This window comes from Sinohyriopsis cumingii, unplaced genomic scaffold, assembly GCF_028554795.1.
Source record: "Sinohyriopsis cumingii isolate HCF-2022 unplaced genomic scaffold, ASM2855479v2 utg000426l, whole genome shotgun sequence".
In the NCBI taxonomy this organism is placed as follows: Eukaryota; Metazoa; Mollusca; class Bivalvia; order Unionida; family Unionidae; genus Sinohyriopsis; species Sinohyriopsis cumingii.
Genome location: NW_028315897.1, coordinates 320,076 through 347,500, shown reverse-complemented (window position 1 = coordinate 347,500; position 27,425 = coordinate 320,076). Strand labels below are relative to the sequence as shown.

The 27,425-nt window shown below is 33.4% G+C and overlaps 1 protein-coding gene across 2 annotated transcripts in view; it reads right to left on the bottom strand.

The window, feature by feature from the left end:
• LOC149774056 (uncharacterized) overlaps positions 1–27,425 on the bottom strand; it is a 108,923-nt gene that overhangs the window by 3,959 nt on the left and 77,539 nt on the right. For both annotated transcript variants that reach the window (XM_089945836.1, XM_089945834.1), the window contains exons 2-3: positions 2,094–2,140; positions 641–810 (exon numbers count right to left, since the gene is read on the bottom strand). In XM_089945836.1, the coding sequence (XP_089801962.1) occupies positions 641–810; positions 2,094–2,137 (214 nt within the window). In that variant the 5' untranslated portion in view covers positions 2,138–2,140. The remainder of the gene's footprint in view (positions 1–640; positions 811–2,093; positions 2,141–27,425) is intronic.

Genomic DNA, 27,425 nt, shown 5'->3' with positions numbered 1-27,425 from the left:
CATATTGTCACATGGAGCTGTGGGGATTTGTATAATATTGAGCAAGTGAACAATTTTTCTTCGAAAAGTTCAGTCCTATGTTTGTATTTTATTTTGAGGCTCCATAATTATTTACTCTCATGCTTATATATATATATATATATATATATATATATATATATATATATATATATATATATATATATATATATATATATATATATATATATATATATTCAGATGACCTATTTTGTTAAATTAACCGGCAGAAGTCAAAAGTACTCATTTAATATTTATACTAAGTAATATTTTGGTATAATTGTTAATTTACTCGAGCAAGTTCTGGAAAATGTGTTTGTGATCGTCAAGAATGTTGGCACTTCCGCGCGTTTGAGACCCGATAATCCATTTGGACCACCCTATCCTTGTAGACTTATGAAAGAAACTTTAGGACTAATGTGGATTTAATTCGCAATACTGTAATTTTCTCTTACATTTCCCTTTAAGAAATAAATTGTGTTTCGATTTGTCTCTGATTCTCTATTTTATTCTTTTTAAGACCATAAAGTCATAACAACATTACATATTAAAGGGAAATAAATACCGAGGCCAATGAAAGGTTTCTAACTTTATACAGGCTAGGAGATATAAAGACATTCACCGTTCAAATCAAACTGTAGTACCGCATTCTTGCATTCAAGGAAAGTAATCCTATTGTCTTTTTCAATCATACCGTCCACCACTGAAAACACATTCTTCATCATGTCCTGTTCTTCAGATAGTTCTCGGGCGAATGTTTTAGCTCTGCTCGGCATCTCTGTTCTACAAAAACTAGGTTGGAACAATGACAATAGATTATATATTGTATTAGCTCTCTTTGTATAACTACGATTAAGTGGCAACTCATTATTGCGCAGATACCTTTCTTTCACAGTTATAAAGTGACTTAAAGCTAAACGAAAATGAGGTCGATTTACAACGGAATTATTATGTCTCATTTGGAATTGCTTTTCCCATCAGTAAATGACTATTGTTTATGATCGATCAAGTGAAAGTGAGGCGAAAGCACTGTACTGATTGGCGAAGTGACGCATTTTGCAAGGTTACAATGATAAATGATGTAAAGTATTATAACAGGGTAAAATACACCGTCTGGACAAGAGTATATTTTCTACTGTGATGTCTCAGGAATCCTAATGAATTTCTGGAAACAAATATAGGAAAGATATGCTTTAAATATATACGTATTGTAATATAATAATCTCATATACATGTAACATATCATTACACCTGTTGTGTGCCTTATTTTTTTATTATTTTCAGCTGCATTGATTCCTAACATGCAATCAGTGTTTGATGATTAGGCGGACATTTAAAACTACTGACGGTCGCAGTTCAATGTGATTCAAGCACCTTTTGGATATTACAAAAGGCGTTCGATACACATGTTTAACATAATGGTAATGCCTTTAGAAAGTTATTTGTATCAATTAGCATTATGTTGTTCAATATTGTACCCGCAAGATATGGACATTGCCTATTATTAGATTTTACCTGGAATGCAATTAAATTTACCTATGTTTTGCAAGCTGAAAGTATCAAGTATTTTCTTATTTTTACACATCTCTCTGGCCTCTATTGAGATACCAGCTAATACAGATTTATCAAAAAAGGCTATGTGTTACTTAATTATACTAAATATTTCATTAGAAATATCTTAATAACTAAATATGTATCTAAATTAGTCATCAGAACGAGCAAATTATTCTTCATCCAAACAATATTAGATATTGTCTGTTAGTTGAGAATGCAAATGACGGACAGTGCTCTCGAAAAAGAGTAAGTTAAACGGGTTTTTCTCAGTTTACATTGATCACAGTAGAGATTGACGGAAAATAGTATACAATGATGAAGATGTAAATGTTACTCCTTTACATAATCACTGACAGATTTAAATAAATTTCAATTAAATAAGTACGATTTCGTAAATAAAATAAACTGTCAAATAGTTTATGTCACACGTTTATCTCTTTCAACAATATTAAAAGATATATATTCAATCAATGTCATGTTTTGCAGCTTAAAAGAAACTCGAAGCCAGAAAAATAGCTCACCTTGCACAGCTCAGGCAAAGCAACGCCACAAACATCAAATACATCCTCTGCAACAAATAAGAAACATTGTCTGAAGGCATACTTTCTTACTAATGCATTTTCATTTACTGATGCGTCGTCCAACAACATATTCATTAAAAATGTAAACTTGGTTACGTCAGAGTTAAATATATACATATGCATAATATTTGCATACAGCTTATGGCAAGGACATACCAAAACCCACAATAAGATGTGTATATATATATATATATATATATATATATATATATATATATATATATATATATATATATATATAAAGTATTTTAAGTATATATAGGCGCGTGACTGTGACGTAAACGATCGTATTTCAAACGTGTTTCAAATCCAATCATGATAAGCAAGAAAGTATCTCTCTCTCTCTCTCTCTGTCTCTCTCTCTCTCTATATATATAGGAATACTATTTATATGGCAAATGACAGTTATTTCATGCGCATTGGATAAAATAATGTGTCACGTGTGTCAGGGGCTGATTACGATGAATTAAATAGACTGACAACGAACAGTGCAAAACTAGAATCTAACTAGCTTGAGCGGTTTCAAATCTGAATGAGACTTTTTCAAAGGCAAATACAAAACATAGACAAGACAAACAAATCAAATAGAATCACCATTGTGTTTGCAATAATTTAATTGGCTGTTTCTAGAGGACTTAAACCTTTACATTTATTGTTTTTCAACTAGTTTATTTCACCTTGTTGCGGATGCTGGGAAATATTTGTATTGACCTAGAAATCGATGTGCCATACTAACATATGTTAATTTATGTAAATATATGTAAGCACAAATTATATCCCGGATATTCCATTGTTATATTAGTAATAATAGGCCATTAAGCAAATTTAAAGAATTATTTAAAAGAAAATGTGACCGCTGCCACAGATAATTTTATTTGTGCATGACTGTTTTTTTTTTCTTCTAGTCTTCTTGGTTTAAACCACTTTGGTTCAGTGTTCTGAGGCGGCGTATCCAGTAAGATTCCTTTTCTTTCCTGGTTTTGGAACTCCAGTTGGGTTTCTGAGCAATTATAATAAGTGTTATATCACTGAAAGTGTGGCCAGGGGAGGATAATTGTTCTGCGACCGGGCTTCTGTACCCCTCTTTGTCATCCAATAAGGTCTATGAAAGTTTATCCTTTTGCGTAGCTTTTCAATATATTATATATAATAAATACGGTTGCAATAACAATAAATGAACATTTTAGTATGAATATAGTTCAAAATAGATTTCATGTTTTCTTCAAATGATATTACACTGAATAATTACTTTTTGTATCTCAAATCCTATTTAAATTTGTATTTTATTTATATTTAAAATATTATTATGAGAAACAGTAAGTGAATTCTTTCCAAAGTTTATTCAGAAGGTAATTTCAAACGCAACTTAATAATCAGTGAATTCTTATATTTGAATAATAATTGAGGCTATACTCTGATTCTATTTAGTATTCAGTAATTCAACATATAAAATACGGTTTTTCAATAACAAGTTAATACCTATATCGATATATACAAAAGGATTATATTGCTCACGTTGTATTAATAATTCAAAGGTAAGATAGTCAACTAAATCCTTAAAACGGTCCATACAAAGGCCATAATAATAATCTAGTAACTATGAAAGTCAATAAAAGTAACATTTCAATTATTCAAGAAGCTGCATGATTACTCAGCTAATGAACTAGTTTATTGATTTAAAGTTTAGGGAAATCATTTAAATAACTATTGTGTGATTAGCATATTGAAGTAAATTATTTAAAGGAGCATAAATCAATATTAAAGACATAATCTGAATGCAATATGAGCATAAATCAATGAACATAAATTAGCTCATGAGCATAAATCAATGACCATAAATGAGAATAATTCAATGAGCATGAATCAATGACTATAAATGAGAATAATTCAATGAGCATAAATCAATGACCATAAATGAGAATAATTCACTGAGTATACATCAATGACCATAAATGAGAATAATTCAATGAGCACAAATCAATATTAAAGACATATAACTTCAATAAAGCCTTGGAGATGGTCGATTTTTGGATACTTTCTAGGTCCATCTAAACCGATAAAATCGGTAATTTTCAACCACAACAAATACTGTGTTAGATATTAAACAAGTTCGATCTCCCTAGATGATATGTTTCAAGATATCCAAAATTAACTTATATGCACTTAACATCATTCAGAACGATTTGTCATAATAATTTAGAGAACAATCATATTTTAAGTTATTAATGTGCTTAATTTAATCCCAAGACTATTTATATTTATAAAATCTCTAAATACCCTCCGCCAATCTGGTAAAGTGACACAATGTCATAACTGTAAGTACCCCCACCAATACACTGGTGCCCCTACATACAGACACTACAAGCTGCAAATGTCACTAAATGTAATATTTGCACATTTTTTCTCTCCGACCGGTGAAGTTATTAATGTAGCAATTGTAAATGAACCACACCCAACATGTAAAATATGTGCATGCAATATCCGCAAATGCTGCTATACTACCATGTAATTATATTTGTGTATATGTGTAAATATCATCATAAAACGAATATATATCATCATCTATTTGCATATTGAATTGAAAGACGACACCAAATGCAAAACATATTTTGGTAAGGTATATTCCATACATCTAATACATTATTCCCAGTTTTGATTTACAGTGAAATTTACATAATACATCGTTATTAAAAGCTGACATAAATCTTCACCATTTTAAACGTTATGTTGCCTAGAATTATCAAATTTGGCGCAATCAGTATTTCTTATCTTACATTATGCCGATTCTATATAGCAATGCTAAGATGCAAATGTCATAATTCGTCGCATATAACCATTATTAAATTGGGCAGGGTCAAAACATACGTCCTACTTATTTGTGTTAAATTATAACACAACATTCACATTTTACGACACATTATTATTGTATTCGAGTACATTGCAAAAGTGACAACATCCATATTCTATAGAAGTACGGCGAAGTTTCTCCACAACGGCATAATGTTTCCGCAATGTATAATTTACCACAAGTTAAACATTTATTCTTTAGATAGTACAATCTTCAATAAATTGCTCTTTAAAATTATTCACTCAGCCCAGACATTAACAATGTGACGGTCTACAACTACTTATTTGACAAGAAGGTACTTTATAAGAAAAGAAAAATATTTCTTACCTGGTCTAGTCAGTAGGCACGAATATTCTTGGCAGTTCTACTTATTAGGGTATACCGTGTACTGGCTTTTTATACCTCCTAGCCTGCAATATGTGTTGCTTTAACCCAAACCATAAGGCATGACTTGTGACATATGCCTGTTTACCTCGTTTTCGGTGCGGATTAAGTGAGATTGCCAGGATTAATCCGAATGTATATTGCCATAGGCATGTCGACAACCCTTTAACTGAGTGTGAGCAGTTATTTCGTAAGCTTACTGCACAATTTGACCGAACAACACCCCGGCCACTGTTTCAGGAACATATGTAAGCTGTCAATTACTAGTAAATCAACCGAACACCATGGAATGTTTTGTTGTTTTAAATATTCGGAGATGATTACGTTTAAAGGACGGGTAACGGGGAGGGACTTGCAATATATGTTAACCTTACGTGGAACGTATATTTGTCGCTCAAAAATTCGAAACAAATTCAACACTAATTGATGGTTTAAAGGATTATATGTATAAATTTTTAATGTATTCATATTGTTTATATATATATATATATATATATATATATATATATATATATATATATATATATATATATATATGAAACTGTATCATATTAAAGTATTTTTCTGAATTCTAAAATATAAATTTTAAGACAATTAAGATGTTTTAAATACTGTGTAGTCAAATGCAACTCGTAGTTGACAGGCATTCTGATTTGTGATGGATGTGATGTCATTTAACATTTATGGTTTGAGATTTGTCTTTTTTCGGATTTTTTATAAAGGCTGATGTCATACATGTCTTAAGATTGTTTATCGTGTTTCCGTTCATGATAATAATACATTTTTATAATGAGGTGAATATCACATGAAACAGAAGGCACATCACCCAAAACACATAAAGTTTTGATGTGATGCTGTTCATCCTTACATATGAGCATCGGAACGTCCATCACAAATTTTGTTAGCGCGTGTCACATTCTTTCACATATTTATTCGTAAATAATATGCCAATGTCATTGTCCCAATTGTGTTATTGCAAAAGTTGTGTTATATATATGGGACTCTCTGCATTTAATATAAATGAAAATTTTAATGCTAACGAACTAAAACTTCTCAGGACACCCCCTTATTTAATATGGCAGTTTATTTATGTCAAACTCCGATGAACGTGCGAACGACTCACACTGCACGTTCGTGTGCTCATAGCAAACAATACAGATCCAAATTGTAAAACTTAAACCCATCAAGCACATTGCACCCCAATTAACGTGACATTTTCTGGCTTAACCATCTGCACAGTGTTGTATATCTTATATGCAACGATAAGGAAAACAATCATAAAATATGGCATATATTTAGTTTAAAATAATTAACCATGCGATCCTAAGGTGGATACAGTTTATATATACAGTGAAAGAAATGTTTCATAACATTATATGCGGTACTAGTGTAGACTTTAACCCTACTGCATACTGCATATATGAAAGATCGAAAACTAGAATTGGGTTGTTATCATGAAATGACAGGTTGAACCAAGAGCGAAGACACTGATTGAACAGTGGATCATGACTGCCGCTCTGGATCTGTGTTGGCTAGCGGTTCGTTGCACTGTTTATACGAGTCTTTGTTGGGTTTTATTACATTACATTATTATCTTTAATAGCAATCGATCCTGATTAGCTTCGATCCTTTAGTTGAGGATTTATTCGCATCGCATATAAGTATATTGAAAATTACAGAAGTATAGAGTTCAAAACTTAATCGAAAACTTATTTTAATACAATTAAACCCACATATTTATATTCAAATCAAGCAGAATTATTTGGACTTCGTAATAAACATACTTATATGTTGTTTATGTCCATATAATAAAACTCACGTTTACCAAACATTATCGTGGGTTAGCCTCTGCTCGAATAATACAATGTCGATGAAAATAGATCTTGTCAGTATATTGATATGTATTTGTGTTAGTATGTTCGCTTTGTAAGCAATGAATTGTATAATCTTGTCTGCAATATCTTTGGCAAGAAACCTGAAACCTGTCCAGTAACAAGTTTCTTTTCAAAATGAACACACTTAAATGTTTAAAAATTGGAGGAAGATTAATTGAAAATTAAGGCATGTCTGTATTTGTTTATGCTTCCAATGAAACCCCGGTTTGACACTGTTTGAGTTTTGTATTGTACATTTTCCCTCCCTCCATACATCCGGATTTATTTAGAAACAAGCAACGCTGTCATATTGCATTAACTACATTGATGTACTGATTTAGTTCATACAAAAATTGCACGTCTCCCTCTTTGTCTTTGTCTTAGCTTGTATTTTGTTTCCCTGCTAAGGATATATTTCCTGACCTAATGCCAAGGGTCAGGTTGTGCTAGATCATCAGGTAAGGGTTTGCCGTTGCCCGATTGGCTATATGTATTTTAGGGATACAGTTAACCCACTAAAACGTTGTCAAGCTTTATAATGTAGTACGACATTCAAAGATGATTCTTGTTTTCATAGCATTAGATTTACTAAATATGACCAGTCTAGTTATATGTGATGACATCAAGTTTATAAAAAGAGAAACTTTTATTCCAGGTTATTGTAAATTTCTTTTTTATGGGATCTATGTTTGGACTCAACATGTTTTTTTCCTAACCGGATGTGCATTAATGACTTTTCTGTGCTTATTCTCTCGATATCTCTACTTTAAGAATATGAATCGGATTGTTGTATCGGCTGTATTTAAAATGTATCAACGTCTGATAGTTGCACTTTAATAGATTCATCAAATTCACTGTCATTTCTTACACATGCCATTGGTACAAATTCAAATTGTAATCCGACAGCTTTCTTTATTCCATAGTGATTTTGTTTTCAACATTAACATCACAGCACACAATGTAAATTTACCTTCTTTATTTTTACGTTTATATAATGTATTTATTCAAAACCTACTAAAGCAAAACAATGTATGAGATTCCATTTTAGAAGAGGACGTCTTTATTCTTTGACATTTTCTACTTAACCATTTTCAAATTTAGAAATCTCATCTTGTAATACACATGGGTGTGCACTGCTCATTCTATCTCATGGATATCTAGTGGCGTTTTCCAAGCAGCAGATGTTTTGAAGACCTGTATCGTTCATTTTTATACAGATATTATATTGGACTATAATTAATTCGCAATCTACAATTTTATAAATATATCAATGATTTTTTAATAAATCTCTGCTAAATTTAATGTTATTTCTTAGCCAGTTGTACCTTTTGATACATGCACATATCCAATCGTAATTCAAATTAGTGTAGCTTGTTTTGTTTCATCACTTGTTTCCAAAAGCATTGACCTACCATGTATTCTTAATGGCCATATCAACTACATACCTGCATTAACGACACTGGCAAAACTGGCATATAATGTAGAATGATAAAAGCATATATATATATATATATATATATATATATATATATATATATATATATATATATATATATATATATATATATGTTTTCAATATATCACATTATATGCCAGTTTTCTAATTTTCAAAACTACAACTAAATTATTTAATTTCACAAAACGTTCAGAAACATTTCCTACAGTTATTTTCGTATTTTGTATCTAGTATTTTTAAGTAGTATAGGGACATATTAAAAATAACGCAACAGTGTACTGTCTAAAACTACTTTTGAATCTATATAAATCTTACAAGATTAGCAATGCTTTAGAACACAGTCTTATGTAAAATACTTTTTTTTTGGTTAAATTAATAACTTGCCAGAGAACAAAAGCGTTTTAACTCTCATTTATATGTAGCAACCATGAAAAAAATCGACGAACGGTTTTGAGATTATCCTAAGATTAAGAAAAAAATTGTTTAGAAAATCAATTAAAAAGACTATCAGAGCAAACTTGATCGTACCAACCCGTAACTTTTATGATTTTATTATGTCCAGCAATAGTTGTTCTAGTCAAGTGAACGTCGATTTTGATTTTAATTTGTTATTTTTTCTGCATGATAAAACACGAACTAAAAAATAAGGGTCACATACATGCCTCTCTACATTTAAAATTCGCCCTACGAACTTGATTTTGGTGACCGAGCTAAATGTTCTGGTTTCAAATTGAATATACACAAATAGTATTAACCGATAAAATAAATGTATCCTCCCACGGATGAAAAACAATGGTCTAAAGTTATGATAACTATATATCGTCATTTAAAACTTATTTCTTACAAACCTCAGCTTACTTTTTAACCATACTTGTGTTAAGCTATTGCTTTACCAAACTATAAACTCCCTCTTATAAAAATTGTCTTATCAGTGAGGTTCATAACTGTAGTTTGAATTATTGGCAGGCCAGGTATATTCACGATTATAGACCAGATTATTACAACGGTTCATGGATGTTTCTTGCTAATAATACAATCATCAGCAGCGCTAGCATCAGGCCGAAACCACCTTCATCATTGCTATCAACAGCAACACTATCAAGTATAATTTGTAATACATGTATATTATATTATATATATATATATATATATATATATATATATATATATATATATACACTGTAAACCCATAATAATTATGATATAGCTTATATTATTTCTTTATGCTTCCCTTTACTTTTACTAGTTTTGTGTTTTTAATGTTCAGTATGATGAGCAGGTCAAAACCACTGTAAGGATAATTGTGATGTTTGAACCGCTGAAACAGAAGTTTTGACCTACTGATATTGCTATTCACCCGTGTCTACCCTCAACTTGACCCTTAGATTATTCCAATCTACTTGACATTTGATTTCAGGTGAAATAATTTTTTTATCATCATAAGTACTAAATACTTGCGGAGTAGCTATAATACCAGGATTATAAATTCAGTAGTCCCATCACATTCGCATACATACACTCTTATGTTTCTTCCGAATAGCAAACACGGTTATGGGATTTGAGAGTGCAGCTTATATGTATCACATAAGGAAGCAGGTGATGATTTTTATTTTTATAATAAGTAATTGTTTCTTGGTGTTGCAACTCCCAATCCTTGGGTAGGACATATATGATTAAAGGGTGTAATGTGTATACGGATTACCGTTACCTATCCATGGACAGCAGTTTGACACCCATAGAACCTTAAACTAATTTAATAAATTAATTTTAAAACACAATTATATACCAGGCAAGTCAAGCGTTCATATCATCTGCATAACGGTATCCTTAAGCTGTCTGCTCTGTTTCGTCAAGGCCTGAATTAGTAAACCATCTAAATAAGTAACTACATCAGAAAGTAAAAGGCCGAACACCATTTAAGTGTATAACTTTACTTATAATTTTATCCTTGAAATACAAGTGTACGAATTTGACGTTATTGCTGAATATATATATATATATATATATATATATATATATATATATATATATATATATGCAAAAATCCGACCTTTACAGTGTCTAAATTGCACCCTTTCAGCGACATCTTTGTATAATGAATATGTGTGAGTCATGATTGTGCCTATACAGTGAATACTTTATAGAATACTGAAAGGAATATGAAAATACACGAACAAGTGGTAAAGTAAAATAAATGAGAAACATACATTTTTTGTAGCCCGTCGACTGTCTCCGAAAGGTAAAACGATGTACGCTCATGCATAAAACCAACCTTTGGGCGACCGGTCGCCGAATGGTTCATGTGTCGCCCAAAGGTTTAGTATATATCTCGCGCAGGTATAATTTATATATGTCACCTAACAGTATCATGTACAGTGTATTTCGCTATTACGATTACCAGCGTGACAGAAATAAAGTGATCGCATGAGTTGGACGGTCTGAATATCGGGGTTTTGCTGTCGGCATCGATACAATATTGGCTTATGTGATCACTTCGCGTAATCAGGCGACTGTTTTAGTATACTTATAAAAACGGGATTGGAATAACTGGCCATAATCCGGGATAGCGTAGTGGTTTTAATTCGGACAGTATACAGTTTTAATCTTGAAGAACGGTGCCGTTATTTAGATATAGATCGATTTTGCAAATATTTTGTAGGAGAGATTGCTTTTTTTTTTTTTTTTTTTGGTGTTTTTTTTTTTTTTTTTTACTGTATATAGCAATCACTATATGCATGAGTTTCAGATGATTATATATATTTTTGTTATATGCTAGTCTGCGAATCAGTGGATTTTCCATTTAAAATATTTTTTCATAATTCACTTGAGTCAATTATAAATGGCGTCACGGGTGGCCGAGTGGTCTAATGCGCTCACCTTTATTATATCACTGACACTACCCTTCGTCCGCATGGGTTCGAGTCTCGACTCTACCTACGTGGGCATGCGCGAAAGCTTGCCAGTAGCTTCATGTGGGTCAGTGGTGCTTCCCGGGTTTTACTTCCACCACGAATACTGGTCGCCATGTAGAGCCACATAAATTGGTGATTTACAGGTACACATACAAACCAACCAATAAACCAACCAATCAAATTGAAATGTTTCTTGTCCTAATGTGATCGATAGACGATGATAACATTGTGACTTGTGTGTGTGTGTGTGTGTGTGTGCGTGGGGAGGGGGGGGGGAATCTAAGAGGATACAAATTCAACACAATTGAGAAAAACTACGAACTAACTTAGAAATGTAGGCACATGCAAATTTGAACATAATGGATCGAATGCTGGTCGCCCCGGTCCCGTCTGTAGGCGTGATGAGGCTGTACCCTATTTCCGAGCTCTGTAGCATCAAGGTCATTTAAGATACACCAACATGGGTGGTATTACGAAACAGTAGACAGATTTGGCTCTAAAAATGATACCAAATAATATAGATGTTCTAGTTGCACTACAAAATACAGAGGGAAAAACCTCATTTTTTTGGACCCGGTTTTTTTCTCACCCGAAATTCGCTCGTGGTCGGAATACGATTTTGTGTCCGGATTTTAGAACTTTTGGCCTCAGATATAAGGCAGTCAAGTCTGAAGTGCACACGGACAGGTGATCCTTTGCAAAAACTAGGATAAGGTTGACATTTTGACTAAAGAGCGGTCTCCATACGAAAATGATGGGTCCATTAAGCAACAAACAAATGAACTCCAATTTGTACCCTTCTGCTCATGCGCAAGCAAAATAACCAATGTAGAATGATGTTTCTAATAAAACTAGGCATTAGTCACATGGAAAATCTGTTGAAAACAGATGTATTACGATGTATTCAGAAATAGAACCCCAAATGTCTTTCCTACACACATTTCAGGAGAAAACGACAACAACCTCTGGGGCCAAATGAGTTAACATGAATATTTTGGATTCAGTTCATAATTATATGTTACTCTTAGATTTTCTTTTTAAAACATTGATAATTGAAGTCTTTGTTAAGTTTTACAAAACTTGTTAGTTTTTCTTCTTTCTATGACTTAGTTTATGACCATAGACTTGTACAAGTTACTGATATAGTTGACAACCCTCTACCCAACATGAGTTAGTCCTCATATATTATGAAATCACACATGTATGCATGTGAACTGAGGATTATAATCCATGAAAGTTACCAACAGGCATCCATGCAAGATGGTAGTCATGCAGAGTAAAAGATTGTGAATTAAATTGGAAACAAAAAAAAGCAATACCGCTCTTACCACTCTACTTGAAAACCACGTCTTCGTTATTGTGACATGATACATACAATGAACTGCGCTTGTTTTTGAATTTATAAACTGTTTATTTTAAAAGGAAATTACTCGACTTGTACTATTTGTAAATCCACAAACCCCTGGTTTCGTACATGTGCACCAAGTTACCAGTGGTTTTCCATTTCCACCAATATTAACTCAAACTCGGCCATGCTAATTATTTGAGCTTCAATAGCTGTCGAGTTGAATTATTAATTGTACTGAGACTGCCTTGTGCTGTCATGAAAAGTTTTGAATAGACTCGTATTCCAAAATGCAGCCATAACGAAATAATTTTACCAGCACTGTGACATTGGTTCCGACAATTCCACTGGATGTATCTATAATAGTAGGGGCCCCGAGTGGCCGAGTGGTCTAAAGCGCTCTCCGTTACGGATCACTGCCATCTCACCTCTGTCTGCGTCGGTTCGAGTCTAGGATTCAGCCAATGTGGGTATGTGAGAAAGCTTGCCAGTAGCTTCTCGTGGGTCGGTGGTTCTTTCCGGGGTTTTCCCGGGTTCTTCCTCCACCATTAATACTGGCCGCCATGTATAGCCTATCGTGTGCTGAAAAATGGCGTTAAGCCCCAAAACAACAACAACAACATCTATAATAGTCAATGTGGTTGAGATTCATACCACACTCAGACCAAATGTTGTTGCCGTGTCGATTCCACAAATAGCATGTTACACATTTTAAGTTTACCAGTTCCATCTTCAAAATTCAAAATCTCACCTGAGTCAATGTCAGCAACAATGTGGCTGGTACACTCAGCCAATTCTGCCTTGGCGGAAAATCTGCTCAGATTTTCATCAGTACAACATCTGAGTAAATATTAACATACATTTTTAAGCAAACTTTAACCTAATTTCAATACACATTTGCTGGGATGGTTGATGCTCAAGTTCATCAATTATATATATATATATATATATATATATATATATATATATATATATATATATATATATATATATATATATATATACACACATCGGTTGATATATTTTTATGCGTTTTACAATATGTATTGTTATGGTATTATATCATTATATTGATTAATATATTTTTCCGTCTACTGCAAATAGTTCCAAGTCTGTAATAATCTTGTTAGGTAAACGTAATTTCTGACAATAATCAATCCTTGAAATATACTGAATTGTTCTACTTCCCATACTCTCTTGGACATTTGTGTGGATCTGATGCATGTACTCAGTATGATTCATTCACGTAGTCTGATTTTCATCTTATTGAAGAGCTTAATGCATGTAATAGAAAGTGTTCAGATTATTGTGGCATTCATTTGGCGACCTCCGTTCAATGACAGACTCATGCCAAACATTTAGAGACACAGTACTCATTTCTTTAATCTGCAGCTGCTTTTATCGGTATCTTTGTTGAAATCATAGGTTTTATTAGATTTAGGCAACTCAGTATATACATATCATGTCTTTGTTGTATTCCAGTATGAGAAAAAGAAGCACAGAGACATATTCTAATTTAATAAAAAGAAACAACAAATTATTTATGTATCTGTCACAATAATGGATATATGATGTTGAAAAATGTTTAACATGGGTCGGTTTCGAAAACGGGGCCATGAGTATTTTGTTATGCAGGTAGGAATGTCATCAAGTCGCCCTTCACTTTATGGATAGTAACCAAGCTACCATACAAACATCGGCTTGTCCTTTTATTCTTAATAAGTCAACCTTGATTTGCTAAATATAGCATTTGGTTTTAGTCTCAGGTTCTAAAATGTAGCATTGACTGTGGTCTCCCGCCAAAGTCGTTGCCACGTTTATTTTTATATGTCGACCCTTTCTGTTGCTGCCATTAATGTTCTTTAAATAACACAATTATTGTCAACAAGGTTACGTTCGAGTGAACAAATGGAGGGAAGGGTAATATAAGCTCGATACATCATAATATTCTAATCATATTTATTTAATTCATTATTTTCTTTGCCACTGACCAGAGGACAAGGCATATACTAGGTTGTGAACTTGTGAACTCACGTTAGAGAATATGTACTAGACAAGTAACCTGTATGCATTGACTTGAAGACAACATAAATACTGGTTTCGAACTGCTGAATTCCACAATTATATCACTTTATTGGACTCTTCCAGACTAGACGCAAACGAAATACCAAATCGAAATTTCATGCGTTTATGACGTGTAATAATTGCTCTGCATTATGCAGCCTACTAACTCTATATGGTACAGTATACAAGCATAAATGATACATTATTTTAGAAACATTCTTCTAGAACGAAAAAATAATAGAATTTCCTTTGTATTCTGGAACTATTTTGGGCACTATTTTCACGTTTGATATCTGTAAATTAGCAACAATAATTTAAATGCAATTAAGCTATATAAATCTGACAATCGAGTAGATGTGCCCAAGCTGACAAGAAGTTATGAATGTTTTAAGAGTCTTGCCTTTTCCTAATTAAAGTTTGAAGCTAAAGAAGAAGTTACTTATTCCGACAAAACTGTGCAGAATTATATAAACATTCCCTTTGCCTGGTACAAAATTCAGTTTTTCTATTTTAAATTACCTTAAATCTCCCCGAATGCTAGACAGTTAATAGATAGGAAATGTTATTGCTTATTGACATTTCCACCATCCAAACCGACATATGCTTCACTATGATTGGGAGTTCCAACCACACTGAACAAGAACTTATCATACAAATATATGTAAATGTACCAAACTATTTGGTGCTTGTATACTGTACTCTCAAATGGTATGACCATGTTTGTTATATAGAACAAACGTCCCGGTGGATGGCTATGAAAGTTCAATGCCTACCGAAGCTGTTGTCTGGGTATAAGAACACCATAAGGGTTTGGTACTTATCATCAAAGAGAAACCATTTAACTTAAGACCGAATTTCATTGATGCCCCGAGGGGCTGAGCTGTCTAATGCGCTCTCCGTTACGGATCACTGCAATGTCACCACTGTCTTCGTGGGTTCGAGTCTCGGATTCGGCTAATGTGGTTATGTGAGAAAGCTTGCCAGTATCTTCTCGTTGGTCAGTGGTTCTATCCGGGGATTTCCCGGGTTCTTCCTCCGCCATTAATATTAGCCACCATGAATAGCCTATCGCGTGCTGAAAAATTTCGTTTTAACCCTGCAACAACAACAACAACAACACAATTTCCTGTAGATTTGACATTATATAAGTTTCAAATACCATTACTGTCCACTTTTACCATATTCAAGTTTCATAAATTTCATATTTAATAATTAACCATTTGAGATCATCAATATTATAAGTTTAAACACTATTTGGTATTCAAAGGATTGCAAAAGAATTCGTCATTGTAAACCATTACGACAAGAAGCAATATACATTATGTCACAGCCTGGTGTGGATTGATGTATTTGTATTGCGATATGTGAACGTTCAATTAGAAACGAGAAAGTCCCGATCGTGCAACGTGCTCTTGACAAGTTGTTACGGTCAAGTCTGATCTGATGTTTTAATTTTGTAAATACATTTTCTGAATGATTCGGCTACTACCCAGACGATGCATTTATTGCTGCTTTTTTGAATAACAGTTAATTTGCTTTTGGTTTCCAGCAAGCCATTTCTTTACTAAATACATATTTTGCCTATGACTGTTTTGTCAAACCTTTGTCAAGATTGTCAAAATTAACTAGATACTAAAGTACCTTTAGGCGTTTGCATTACTGTACTCTTCAATCTATACTGGATAAAATAAGTATGAAGAGAACTGCCTGGAATGTTTTCACACTTTTAGAACATTAAGTAGAATAATGTGGGTTTTGAAAATTGTAATATATGATTGGTTTCAGAGACTGTATATTGGAGGCCTTGTAATGTTGTATTTAAACGCTATAGTCAGTTGAGGTTTTGTCATCTGCTAGCGTATATGTAGTCTGCAATGTTTGCCACTACTGGATAAAATTTAAAGGATATGCTTGTAGCAACATTACCTAATATTTCGGCGTTGCCAAAATCATGCCCATTGTCGTTAGTGTAGGTAATAGTTTAGATTTCAAACTATGAATATATGGTCGGTTACCTGTTTGGCCATCTGTTATTCAAGAAGTTTCAGATTGAAATGAACACACATGAAGTTTGAGTCCACGTCTAGACCCTCACAATAATCCTGGCATTAATGATTTCAGCGGAGTTTTAAAAACAGTCGGGTAATCCAGCCCTGGAGCTGATGTTAACCGTGACTGCATATTATGTATTTAGTACAAGAGAGCCAAACGTCTCCTCGATTACAGGAACATGTACCTTCAGTAACTAAGTAAGTAGATAAATCAGCATAGTCATGTTCACAATTTCCTAACGCGGACATTTGGTAACATTTGTGATGTTAGTATTACTTTATTTACACAGTTGCAAGCGATCACACTTGTGTTCGCACATCATGTGTAGCTATCATTTAATATACATTGGAATAGGAGTACTTTAAAACGACAATAGTTAAGAATAGATTTTGTCATGAATCAGTTAAATGATTCAAAATATACAACTATTAAATACTTTAAAATCATGTTAGAAAAAAAAAACAATAAGCTGCATTAACATGGTTTTCGACTGGAAATATACATGTACAATTTTCTAAGAGTTAACATAACTTTCGCAGAGTTCTATTAATTTTTTGAACATACGGACTCTAAATGTTTTCGAAACAAAAACTGCTAAGAAATCGACACGACACATATGTGAGGTAAAATGGGTCATGCACACCCAATCTTTAATAAACGACACGATATCTAAATGTACTGGAAAGAGGTGAAATAGAAAATGTCAAAGAACTAAAACGTCAACCTGTACAGGGAAGGATTTGATTAAATATGTTATGAATACAGTACATTATGTAAACGCAAGAAATAAAGAATGTAACTGCCATTTTGTGCTATGGTATTTGTACTGAAAATGAAAACGTCCAAATACAATTTAATAGATACCAACGGTATGGCTGCAAACAAAATAAAAGAGAATTTGATAAATCAATACAAGTGGATACGTCATACGTAGTGCCGAAAAAAATAGATTAATACTGTTAGAACAAAATATATCAAGAGACAAAATCCCACAGACATTTCAGTTATGGACTTCCTGATAGAAAAACCGAAATCAGTCCTTACAATGATGCTATAACTATGAACTATGTGATTACCTTGGAGCAAAAGTTCTTTCTTACAAAATTGATGTCATGAAAGTTAACATAACTAGTTAAATTTAGTACATTTAAATACAACAAAATATTGAACCACCTGTAGACGCTTTATTCTATTATAATCTCGTGAAGCGTTTGAAAACGTAAACAATATCTGTAAATTGCATACAAGCATACAAGAGACGGTAATGCGTTGCCGGACTTTATGGCACAAACTTACTTCTAATTATTTGGTTATTATATGTCGAGTTAACAGTAAAAATACGTAGAGACGGAGAGAGGGATTTGCAATTGTTTATGAGCCGGATCAAACTCCGAAAACAAAAAGTTACTTAAAACATATATTGCGATCAGTTCAGCCCGAACATTCCGTTCATCTTTCTCTAATCGTTGAAACAAAGATGTTATTTCATTTTGAAAACTCAACTTGTTACTGCAAACTTTTGAAATGTTTCTGCCAAGCATATAATATTTCTTTAACTTGCTTATACTGATATAATTCATTGCTTATAAAGCGAACATATCAGCAAAGAAAATCCAATATACCGACAAGGTCCCTTTGCATGGACACTTTATATTAAAGTAGCAGGAAACTCTTAATAATGTGTGTTACATTTACGCGTGGATATGTATTTATATTTACAGGTACGTATACCAGCTATAAATAGTTAATTAATGGGGTTTTTTTTTGGTTGTCAATGAAAAATAATTGGCCTCATTTTAATTAAAGTGTGCACATTTGTTTAACATCTTAGCACTGATTTATAAACATATCTAAACATGAAAGAAATATTCCCACATATTTCTTAAAATCGTTGCACTTATAAAGGTATCGCACCATTACTAAATGAATCAATGAATTGGCACATGAAAAATGCATCGATCATAAAACAACGAGTCCCAACAATTCATTACTCACTGCACGTAAACAAAAATCCATATATCTAGATCAGCAAAGACAATTCTATATACAAACAATATTTCTTTGCATAGACACCTTTTATTTAAGCAGCTGTAAACTCTTGAAAATGCGTCCTATATCTACCTGTGAATGTGGACATATACCAATTATCTACACGTGTATTACCACGGCCAAATAATTGTTGAAGGTATGTTGAATGAACTGAACTTAACGCATGTATACGTTATTGATTAAGGTTTCATCTCTATACTTCAGAAAATTTCAGTATATTCCTATCCGATGCGAATAAATGCCAAAAAGAAGGCCGATTCTTATCAGAATGTCATGCTTTTGCAGCTAATAGTTTATATAGTAAAAGTCAGGAATGACTTCCCATAGGAATAAGTCATTAATTCTTATTTGTGTATAAAGCAAAACCAACCGGTACGCAAGGCAGATCCAGAGTGGTAAGCATGGTCATTCAGGGTCTTCACTCTGACTCAAACAAACCATGTCAAGATAACAGCTGTACTTTTATCTGTCGATATCGCTTCGAATTCGTATCATCCCTAAATTATATCACATTATAAAAAGTGTGTTAAAATGTAAAGTAAGAAACAGTACCCTAAAACTAACCTGTTCATTTTGATATTGAAAATCTTACACGTTATCATGAGTTATAGTTGAACGCACAGTATGTATGTAATTGCTGCAAGTGCCAGATCGCTCGTTACTATATTTAGCCTACGCTAAGCATATTTGTGTTGACGATTCACTACGGGCCTCATTCCCAAGCCGACAAATCAATATTGTCGAAACTAATTGACAGCTTAGCTCGGGATGTTTATTCGACCAATTGTTTAATTGGGTTAAGAAACATCTGTTCAAGCTGAGAAAACTACTCCAGGATTAGAGGATAAGAGCAATATGCTTTCCTGTTACATAATAAACTAGTATTTCCATACACCGTTGTGAAACATCTAATTCACATTATACACAGACTTAAGTCAAACCCACCTTAATATCACATGATTATATTTTTGAAAATAGAAAATGACTCAGTTTAAGATTATTTGTACTTATCGTTGCATAACACATACAAACACAACTGTGACTAAGGTTAAGCCAATAACTGTCATCATAATTGGGTTCCGTTGTTTGCTTGAATGTTTTCCAGAACATATTGGACACTGATGGGCCAGCTTATTAAGAATGACAATGTGTGTCTACACTGTTTACGTTGAATCCCTAAATATGTAAAGCGACTTATTCGCACCTCCAAAAGACTTTGACTTAAAACGTATTAAAAATCGTGATTATACAGTAGCTTCATTATGTTATCATTCAAACATCATATATAAGTTCTTTAAAAAAAATACTATGTGTTTGCTATCAGCAAGCAATTCGTTATGATCCAGTACAATCCCCGCCTCCAAATTCATATATATATATATATATATATATATATATATATATATATATATATATATATATATATATATATATATATATATATATATATATATCCAGTACACATTTTCAAACAGTTTACTGATCGCATTGAAGCTGTTCTGTTCTACCCATTGGAATTATATACGCACTAGTGGATGTTGTCGCATTGAAATTAATTTTATGGCACCACGGGAAACACCGTACACTAAAAATATTGCTCCGACAATAATATCGATTGGTGCGCATTCAATGATATCAGTGCTTAAACAAGAGTGATTGCATTTCACGATCCATTAACCTAAATCGTCATGGGGGTAGAGACGAGGCCTGGCGGAATGGCACCAAAGAGGGCGCAAAAAGCGAAACCCGTAGTGTGATACTTTTTTTATATAAAATGCTTAAACTGCTTGTTTCCATTTGCATTCATACATGATGCGTATGTGGATAGCATTGCATCCTATTTTGATCCGCTCGTATTGCGCACCTACCTGTGCACAGGACATAACTGTTGTTGTTGTTGTTGTTGTGGGGTTTAACGCCATTTTTCAGCACATGGTAGGCTATACATGGCGGCCAGTATTAATGGTGGAGGAAGAACCCGGGAAAACCCCAGAAAGATGATATGGCATATTAGTATCAATAATGTTCGTTCTACTAATGATTTCCAGTAAACACCATGTACTCTAATCTGCAAAACTTTGCAGTAAGATCTGGGTCAACATCATTCTAATTTTCTCAAGCGCCATACATGAGCAAACACAGAAATAAATGAAGGTATAACTATCTGAATGTTTCGAGATGGAACGGGTCCTACTGATCCTGTCAAAGGTTTGTAATTGACCAGTACGAGTTCAGCAGTTGTCGATGATAAGCCTTCTAATGATATTTGTAAGCATCAAACTATTTCCAGTTCGAACCGTATGTATCTACATAACATGACACTTAGCAGATGAATAGTGTATATAGACTGATGGAGACGGAAGGAAGGATGTATATAATACATATTATATTAAAATGGGTGAACATATATAACATATGCTACATTAAATTTCGTAAATATCTTATTTATGATATTCCGTCTACTCTGTTAAATACTGGAAAGTAACGTTTATAAATGCAGTACAAAACGAAGATTGACACTTTGACATAGAGCATAGAGGACATTTCGAACGAGTATGTAAAATGTTATTTTCATCGTGGTAAAACTCGTGTCAGTCATGAATAAATAAAGAACTGGATTAAGCGGCCTTGCTGTCTGGTAGTGAAATATATATATATATATATATATATATATATATATATATATATATATATATATATATATATATATATATATATATATATATATATACTAGTTAATACAGCTGCAATATGAATTAATCAGAAAATTTTCAAAGCAAAATCTCCGACAAGGAAATATAATATTTCTGGACGTGGTGAGGTAATACCACATGATTGCATTCACACATACGTACGGACGTACATAAGTACATACATACATACATGCGTGCATTCATACATACATACATACATACATACATACATACATACATACATACTTACATGCATGCATGCATGCATTCATACATACATACATACATACATACACACATAATACATACATACATACATACATACATACATACATACATACATACATACATACATATATACATGCATACATATACACGTACGTACGTACACACACACCCGAACTCGTTTAGACCTGCGTACCCGCCAACCTACCCACCTACCTAGATTCATAAACACATACACATATTGGAAAAAAGCTGTACTGAAGACGGGTCGCATAACACTTCTCCTGGACAGGACACTTTTGCAATGATATAGCACTTACTGCTATTGCTAACAACCCAAACCAGTGAAGAAAAGGAATCCATAGAACACTGACACAAAGTGGTTTAGGCCTAGCAGACAAGAAAGAAAGCCATGCAGAAATAAAATTATATGTTGCACCCGACACATTTTCTTTTAAATAATTATCTAAATTTGCTAAAAAGACTATAATGACCTATACACCAATGAAATATCCGTCATATAACTTGCTTTTATATAAATGTACATAAATGAATAGATGTCGTGTTATTGCTCATCGTTATCTAGGTCAATCCAACTATTTTCAAATATCAGCACAAAGTTAAAATAAACCAGTTGAAAAATAATACATTTAAAGCTTTGATTCCCGTGGAAAGACCTATTAAAGTGTTGCAAACATAACTTTCTCTGCTTTATTTGCTTGTCTGGCCTATGTTTTGTATTTGCTTTTGAAAAAGACTCATCAATGAGTCGAAAGTGCTCGGCTACTTAGATACTAGTTTTGCACTGTTCGTTATCAGTTTATTGCAGTTATTTTAATCAATCCCTGCCACACTTAATCCGTCGCTTTATCCAGTGTACTTTAAAGGATTGATATTGATCGTGTGATTTGTATTCCTTATATATATATATATATATATATATATATATATATATATATATATATATATATATATATATATATATATATACTTTGATTTTGGGGCTGCAATTATGACTACCATCCTGATAGGTCAATTGTAAGCGGAGCAACGGAGCCTGTTTAATGTACTTGTTAGCTGAGTAGATAGATACATGGTTGTAACAAATTGAACTGAATCAAATTATATCGTACAATTTTCGAGAGTGATATGCTATATCATAATTCTATAAAGCTGAGTTCAAATCCTCAATTCAGTTGTCTTTTTGATGTCAACTGACATTGAACAAAATTACTTTGTTAATTTTGTACATTCTATACGAATGACTGGCCTGGAGAGGGTTGGGCTCCGCCAGGGGAGAGATGCCCAAGACACACCACGTGAAAAATGACAACCGTTACCCATCCCATACCGGTCGTTCGTCGCCCGGTTCAACAAGGGCAGCGCCTTCCGTCCTACACCATGGCGGAGGTGTAAAGTACACGACTGGTGCACAGAGCAGCAAGATGCGTGTCAGGAACAACATCACCATTGGCACCTTGAATGTGAGAACACTGAGAGCAACACGAAAGCTTTTGGATCTTAAATATGAAATGAACATATACCGCTAGAACATCCTAGGACTCTGTCAGATACGACGGAGGAACATTGGCTAAAACAACTACCTTGGAAAGACACACACTGTACTTCAGTGGCAGTGAAGACAAACATGAGCAAAGGAGATGGGTTCCTTATACACAAGGACGGTGTGAGTACTGCCATGGGATGTCGGTCAATATCCAGCCGGCTCATCACAATCCACCTCAGGCAACTCTATTCAACATCACCATAATACAGGCATACGCCCCAACATTTGACTCTGATGACGCGAATGTGGAAGACTTCTATGACTAGCTACAAGAAAGTGAATAAAACACCGAAAAATGCATTTTTTTGTGAAAGGTGATTTAAATGCTGACAAAACTGAAGCCCATCTGGCAGGACAAGTACATGACACTCATCTCAAAGGTCAGACTGATGGACTCACAGGTGATCTCCATAATTCTCAATGCCTGCGAATGATGGTTCATAACATAGGACTTGGATAAAAATATAAAGGCTACAGAGATGAGATGTTTCCGAAAGATCCTCTTCGTCACATACAAAGACTATATCACCAATGAAGAAATACTGCAAAGGATAAGACAATCCATTGGACCTCACGATGACTCCTGACCATAGTGAAAAAAATGGACAATGCAGTGGTATGGGCATGTCATCAGAACTTATCAAGACAATCGTACAAGGTAATGTAACAGGAAAAAGAAGGAGAGGCAGGCAAAAAAAAAGGCCTGAAGATAACATTCGAGAGTGGACAGGCTTGATACTGAGAGACTCAATGAGAAAGACGGAAAACCGAGAGGAATGGAGGAAGCTAGTTGTTAGGTTTTGTGCGCTGCCCCTACGGTCTTCCAGACTACGGGACTGATGATGATGACGATACGAATCACTTATATCGAAATCCATGTCTGAATAGTACTATTTGACATTCGAAACCTTTGTAAGTTTACTCGATTCATTCATTTCTTTATGATAAATATACCATAGTCTTCGATATTTGTTATCGTCCATTCTAAGTGACATAACCCATTACTTACTCCAAAGTCGAGTTCACTGTTTACATAACTATGAACAATAATGTTTGCAAGCAACAATATGTCTATCACACTCTGAAGCAGAGGCATTGTATGCATCCATGGAAATAAAGGTGTGCCAGATGTGTATCATGTTCTTTGATATAATTGCAAACCAGATTTTATATTATTGACAATTTATAATTTTCTGTAAATAAACATCGAATCCTCATCTGGTCCTACCATTGTCTTGGGTTTTTGTATATAATCATTCACACTTTAGAGCGTTACGCATTCTTGTCATAAACATTTGCTCCAGAATGATTGTTGTGCTTAGTTTTTTTACGGGTTGACTTACTTATTAGTATTCACTATACTTAATAGGTGATTAATATTATTCAGACAAGGGCATCTTGGATTATATTTTTGAGAAATATCAAAGTACGATTGGCCCATCTTCACACCTTAGATCACTGGCATCTAAATATATTCGGTGCTATATACCTATAAACACATTCCATTTTGCATCATATTAGGAATCTCAATGGAATTTCATTAGAATTGTATGCATTGGCTAGTAATATAATGTATATGATTATTTGGAATCTAATTGTTAATAATGTAATTTGTAAGTACATTTAACTTTGCATTCTAGGAGACAAAACATATGTGCTGAAATTTACTAAAACTTGTTTGTTTTTGTTGCTTTGTGTAACATAGTTTAAGATCATGGACAACGGTGTATTATGTAAACTTAGAATATATTATTTGATGAGAATCATACTGTTTCAAATAGAGACGTCACGAATAATAACAAATAATCAATATATCTTCAAACTCTAATATTGTACATTAGTCATAAGTTGAGAGCTGAAATTATGTAATATATCACATGATGAGGGGAATATTAATTTTGGGGCAATCAGCAGTTCATAGACTGAGGAGTAGCATTGGTGAAAAAAAAAGTTATTACATAATTATAAAGAATGATCTATTATCCCTTATTTACACTGACTCCGATCTTCGATCAAACTCTCGATGTCTTCTCTCTAACCTCAAGGTGCAATTAATCTAGATTATTAAGATTAGGTTACGAAGAAATGTTTTTGCGCATAAATCACCATTCCTTTAAATCTCAGTTGCATTGACCTTGCGATATTATACACTCATTAGTGTCCTTCGTTGCCTCAATTGAATGTTTTTACAAAGTCTGGTAAACTTATGTGACAGAGAGATTTTTTTTATGAAAACAGGCTTCATTCTTTCAAACATTGTGGTATTGGGCGTTTGAGCGCAATATATAATATTATATTTTTATCCGTATCCAGGATGCCAGCAGCACGATTTTCGCTTATTACCAAGTAGGCCATGAGATACATATGTGTACAATGTTATCGGAGTCATTCATGTATCTTAGATGTAATTGGTCCTAACTAGTGGTAAAGAATAGACACGTGACATAAATCGAAAGTGCTCACATCATGTAATTGTATGTTACCAGCAAAGTTTAAATTTACACACATCGATATATCAACAAAGTATGGTGCCTGGATGATTTGAGTAATGAATAGCACTACAAATTGCAACATACAGACTGACATAGATTGCTATATCATAATACACTGCGCCTGAACATTTGAAACTTATGTAAACAAATAACATGTTTTAAACTTTCGTCCTCTCTTTTCCACAATTTATTTCCATACTCATAACTAAAATTGATTGGTCAACATGCTTTATCAATGGCTACTATAGTACCCATAATGACTGTCACATCATTTCCATTTCCATTTAGAACCAATTACACATCATAAGTCTGCGAAAACCTCCATGTCAATATAAATATCTCTTCAGGAGCATTTTCGTGTAAAGAAAGGCTACCGCGGCAGCTATAGTGGCAACAAACGTAGCGCAATTTACGTTTCAAACAAGGTATATATCTCAAGTCTCTAAATGAAATCTCCAACATCAGTATGCTAATTCAATTTATTGGGGTATGAGTAGGATTATTTACAAGATTGCTATGATCTTATATGTCACTGTGTCATTTAGAATCAAGCCGACATCAGGTTGATTGTCTGTTAATGTTCATGCCAATCATGTAAGAAGCGTAGGGGAGTGGTATCAAATGATATTAGTTGATGGACATCAAGCTGCGACAGTTCTTCTGTGATGTAAAACGTAGAGACGAAACTAAGGAACACAAGAACTAACAACAGCCAGCTGTAGGATCTATGGATGTACTGGCATTAACTTGTATCCCTTCTATATTCATTAGTGGCATTTATGTTTTTCCCAGCCTTTGATCTTCTCTTTCGGAAATGTTGATTCACCATCATGTTCTCTTTCATGGTATGTCCTGGTAGAATTCCTTCCTTAAGTATCTGACCACAAGTTATTTTAGGATATTTCCATACATTTAGTTCCATTTAAATATTCCTGCATTTAAAACATACAATGTGCAATAACTTTCTTGCGAAGTCTTTAACGTCTTTGAGAAAGATATGGATATGAACATGCGTTGTTGCCTATTAGTTCTGAACTACAATGGTGTCAATTAAATTGTTGATAAATATGTTTTAAATTGTATTGGAGAAAACTTAAAGAATATGATAGACCGCATTGGGTTTTGAAAACTAATTTCTTTGGGGCACTATATTACATGACAATCAATACACATTTCTTAGTGCATGCTGATATGTTACTATTGAAAAAAGACGAACTTATTATACAAAGAAGTGGAATTGAAGATGTATAAACAACTATCTGGACTTTTAGCTGCAACTAGATTTTTCACGGGTATCCATGCATATCATGA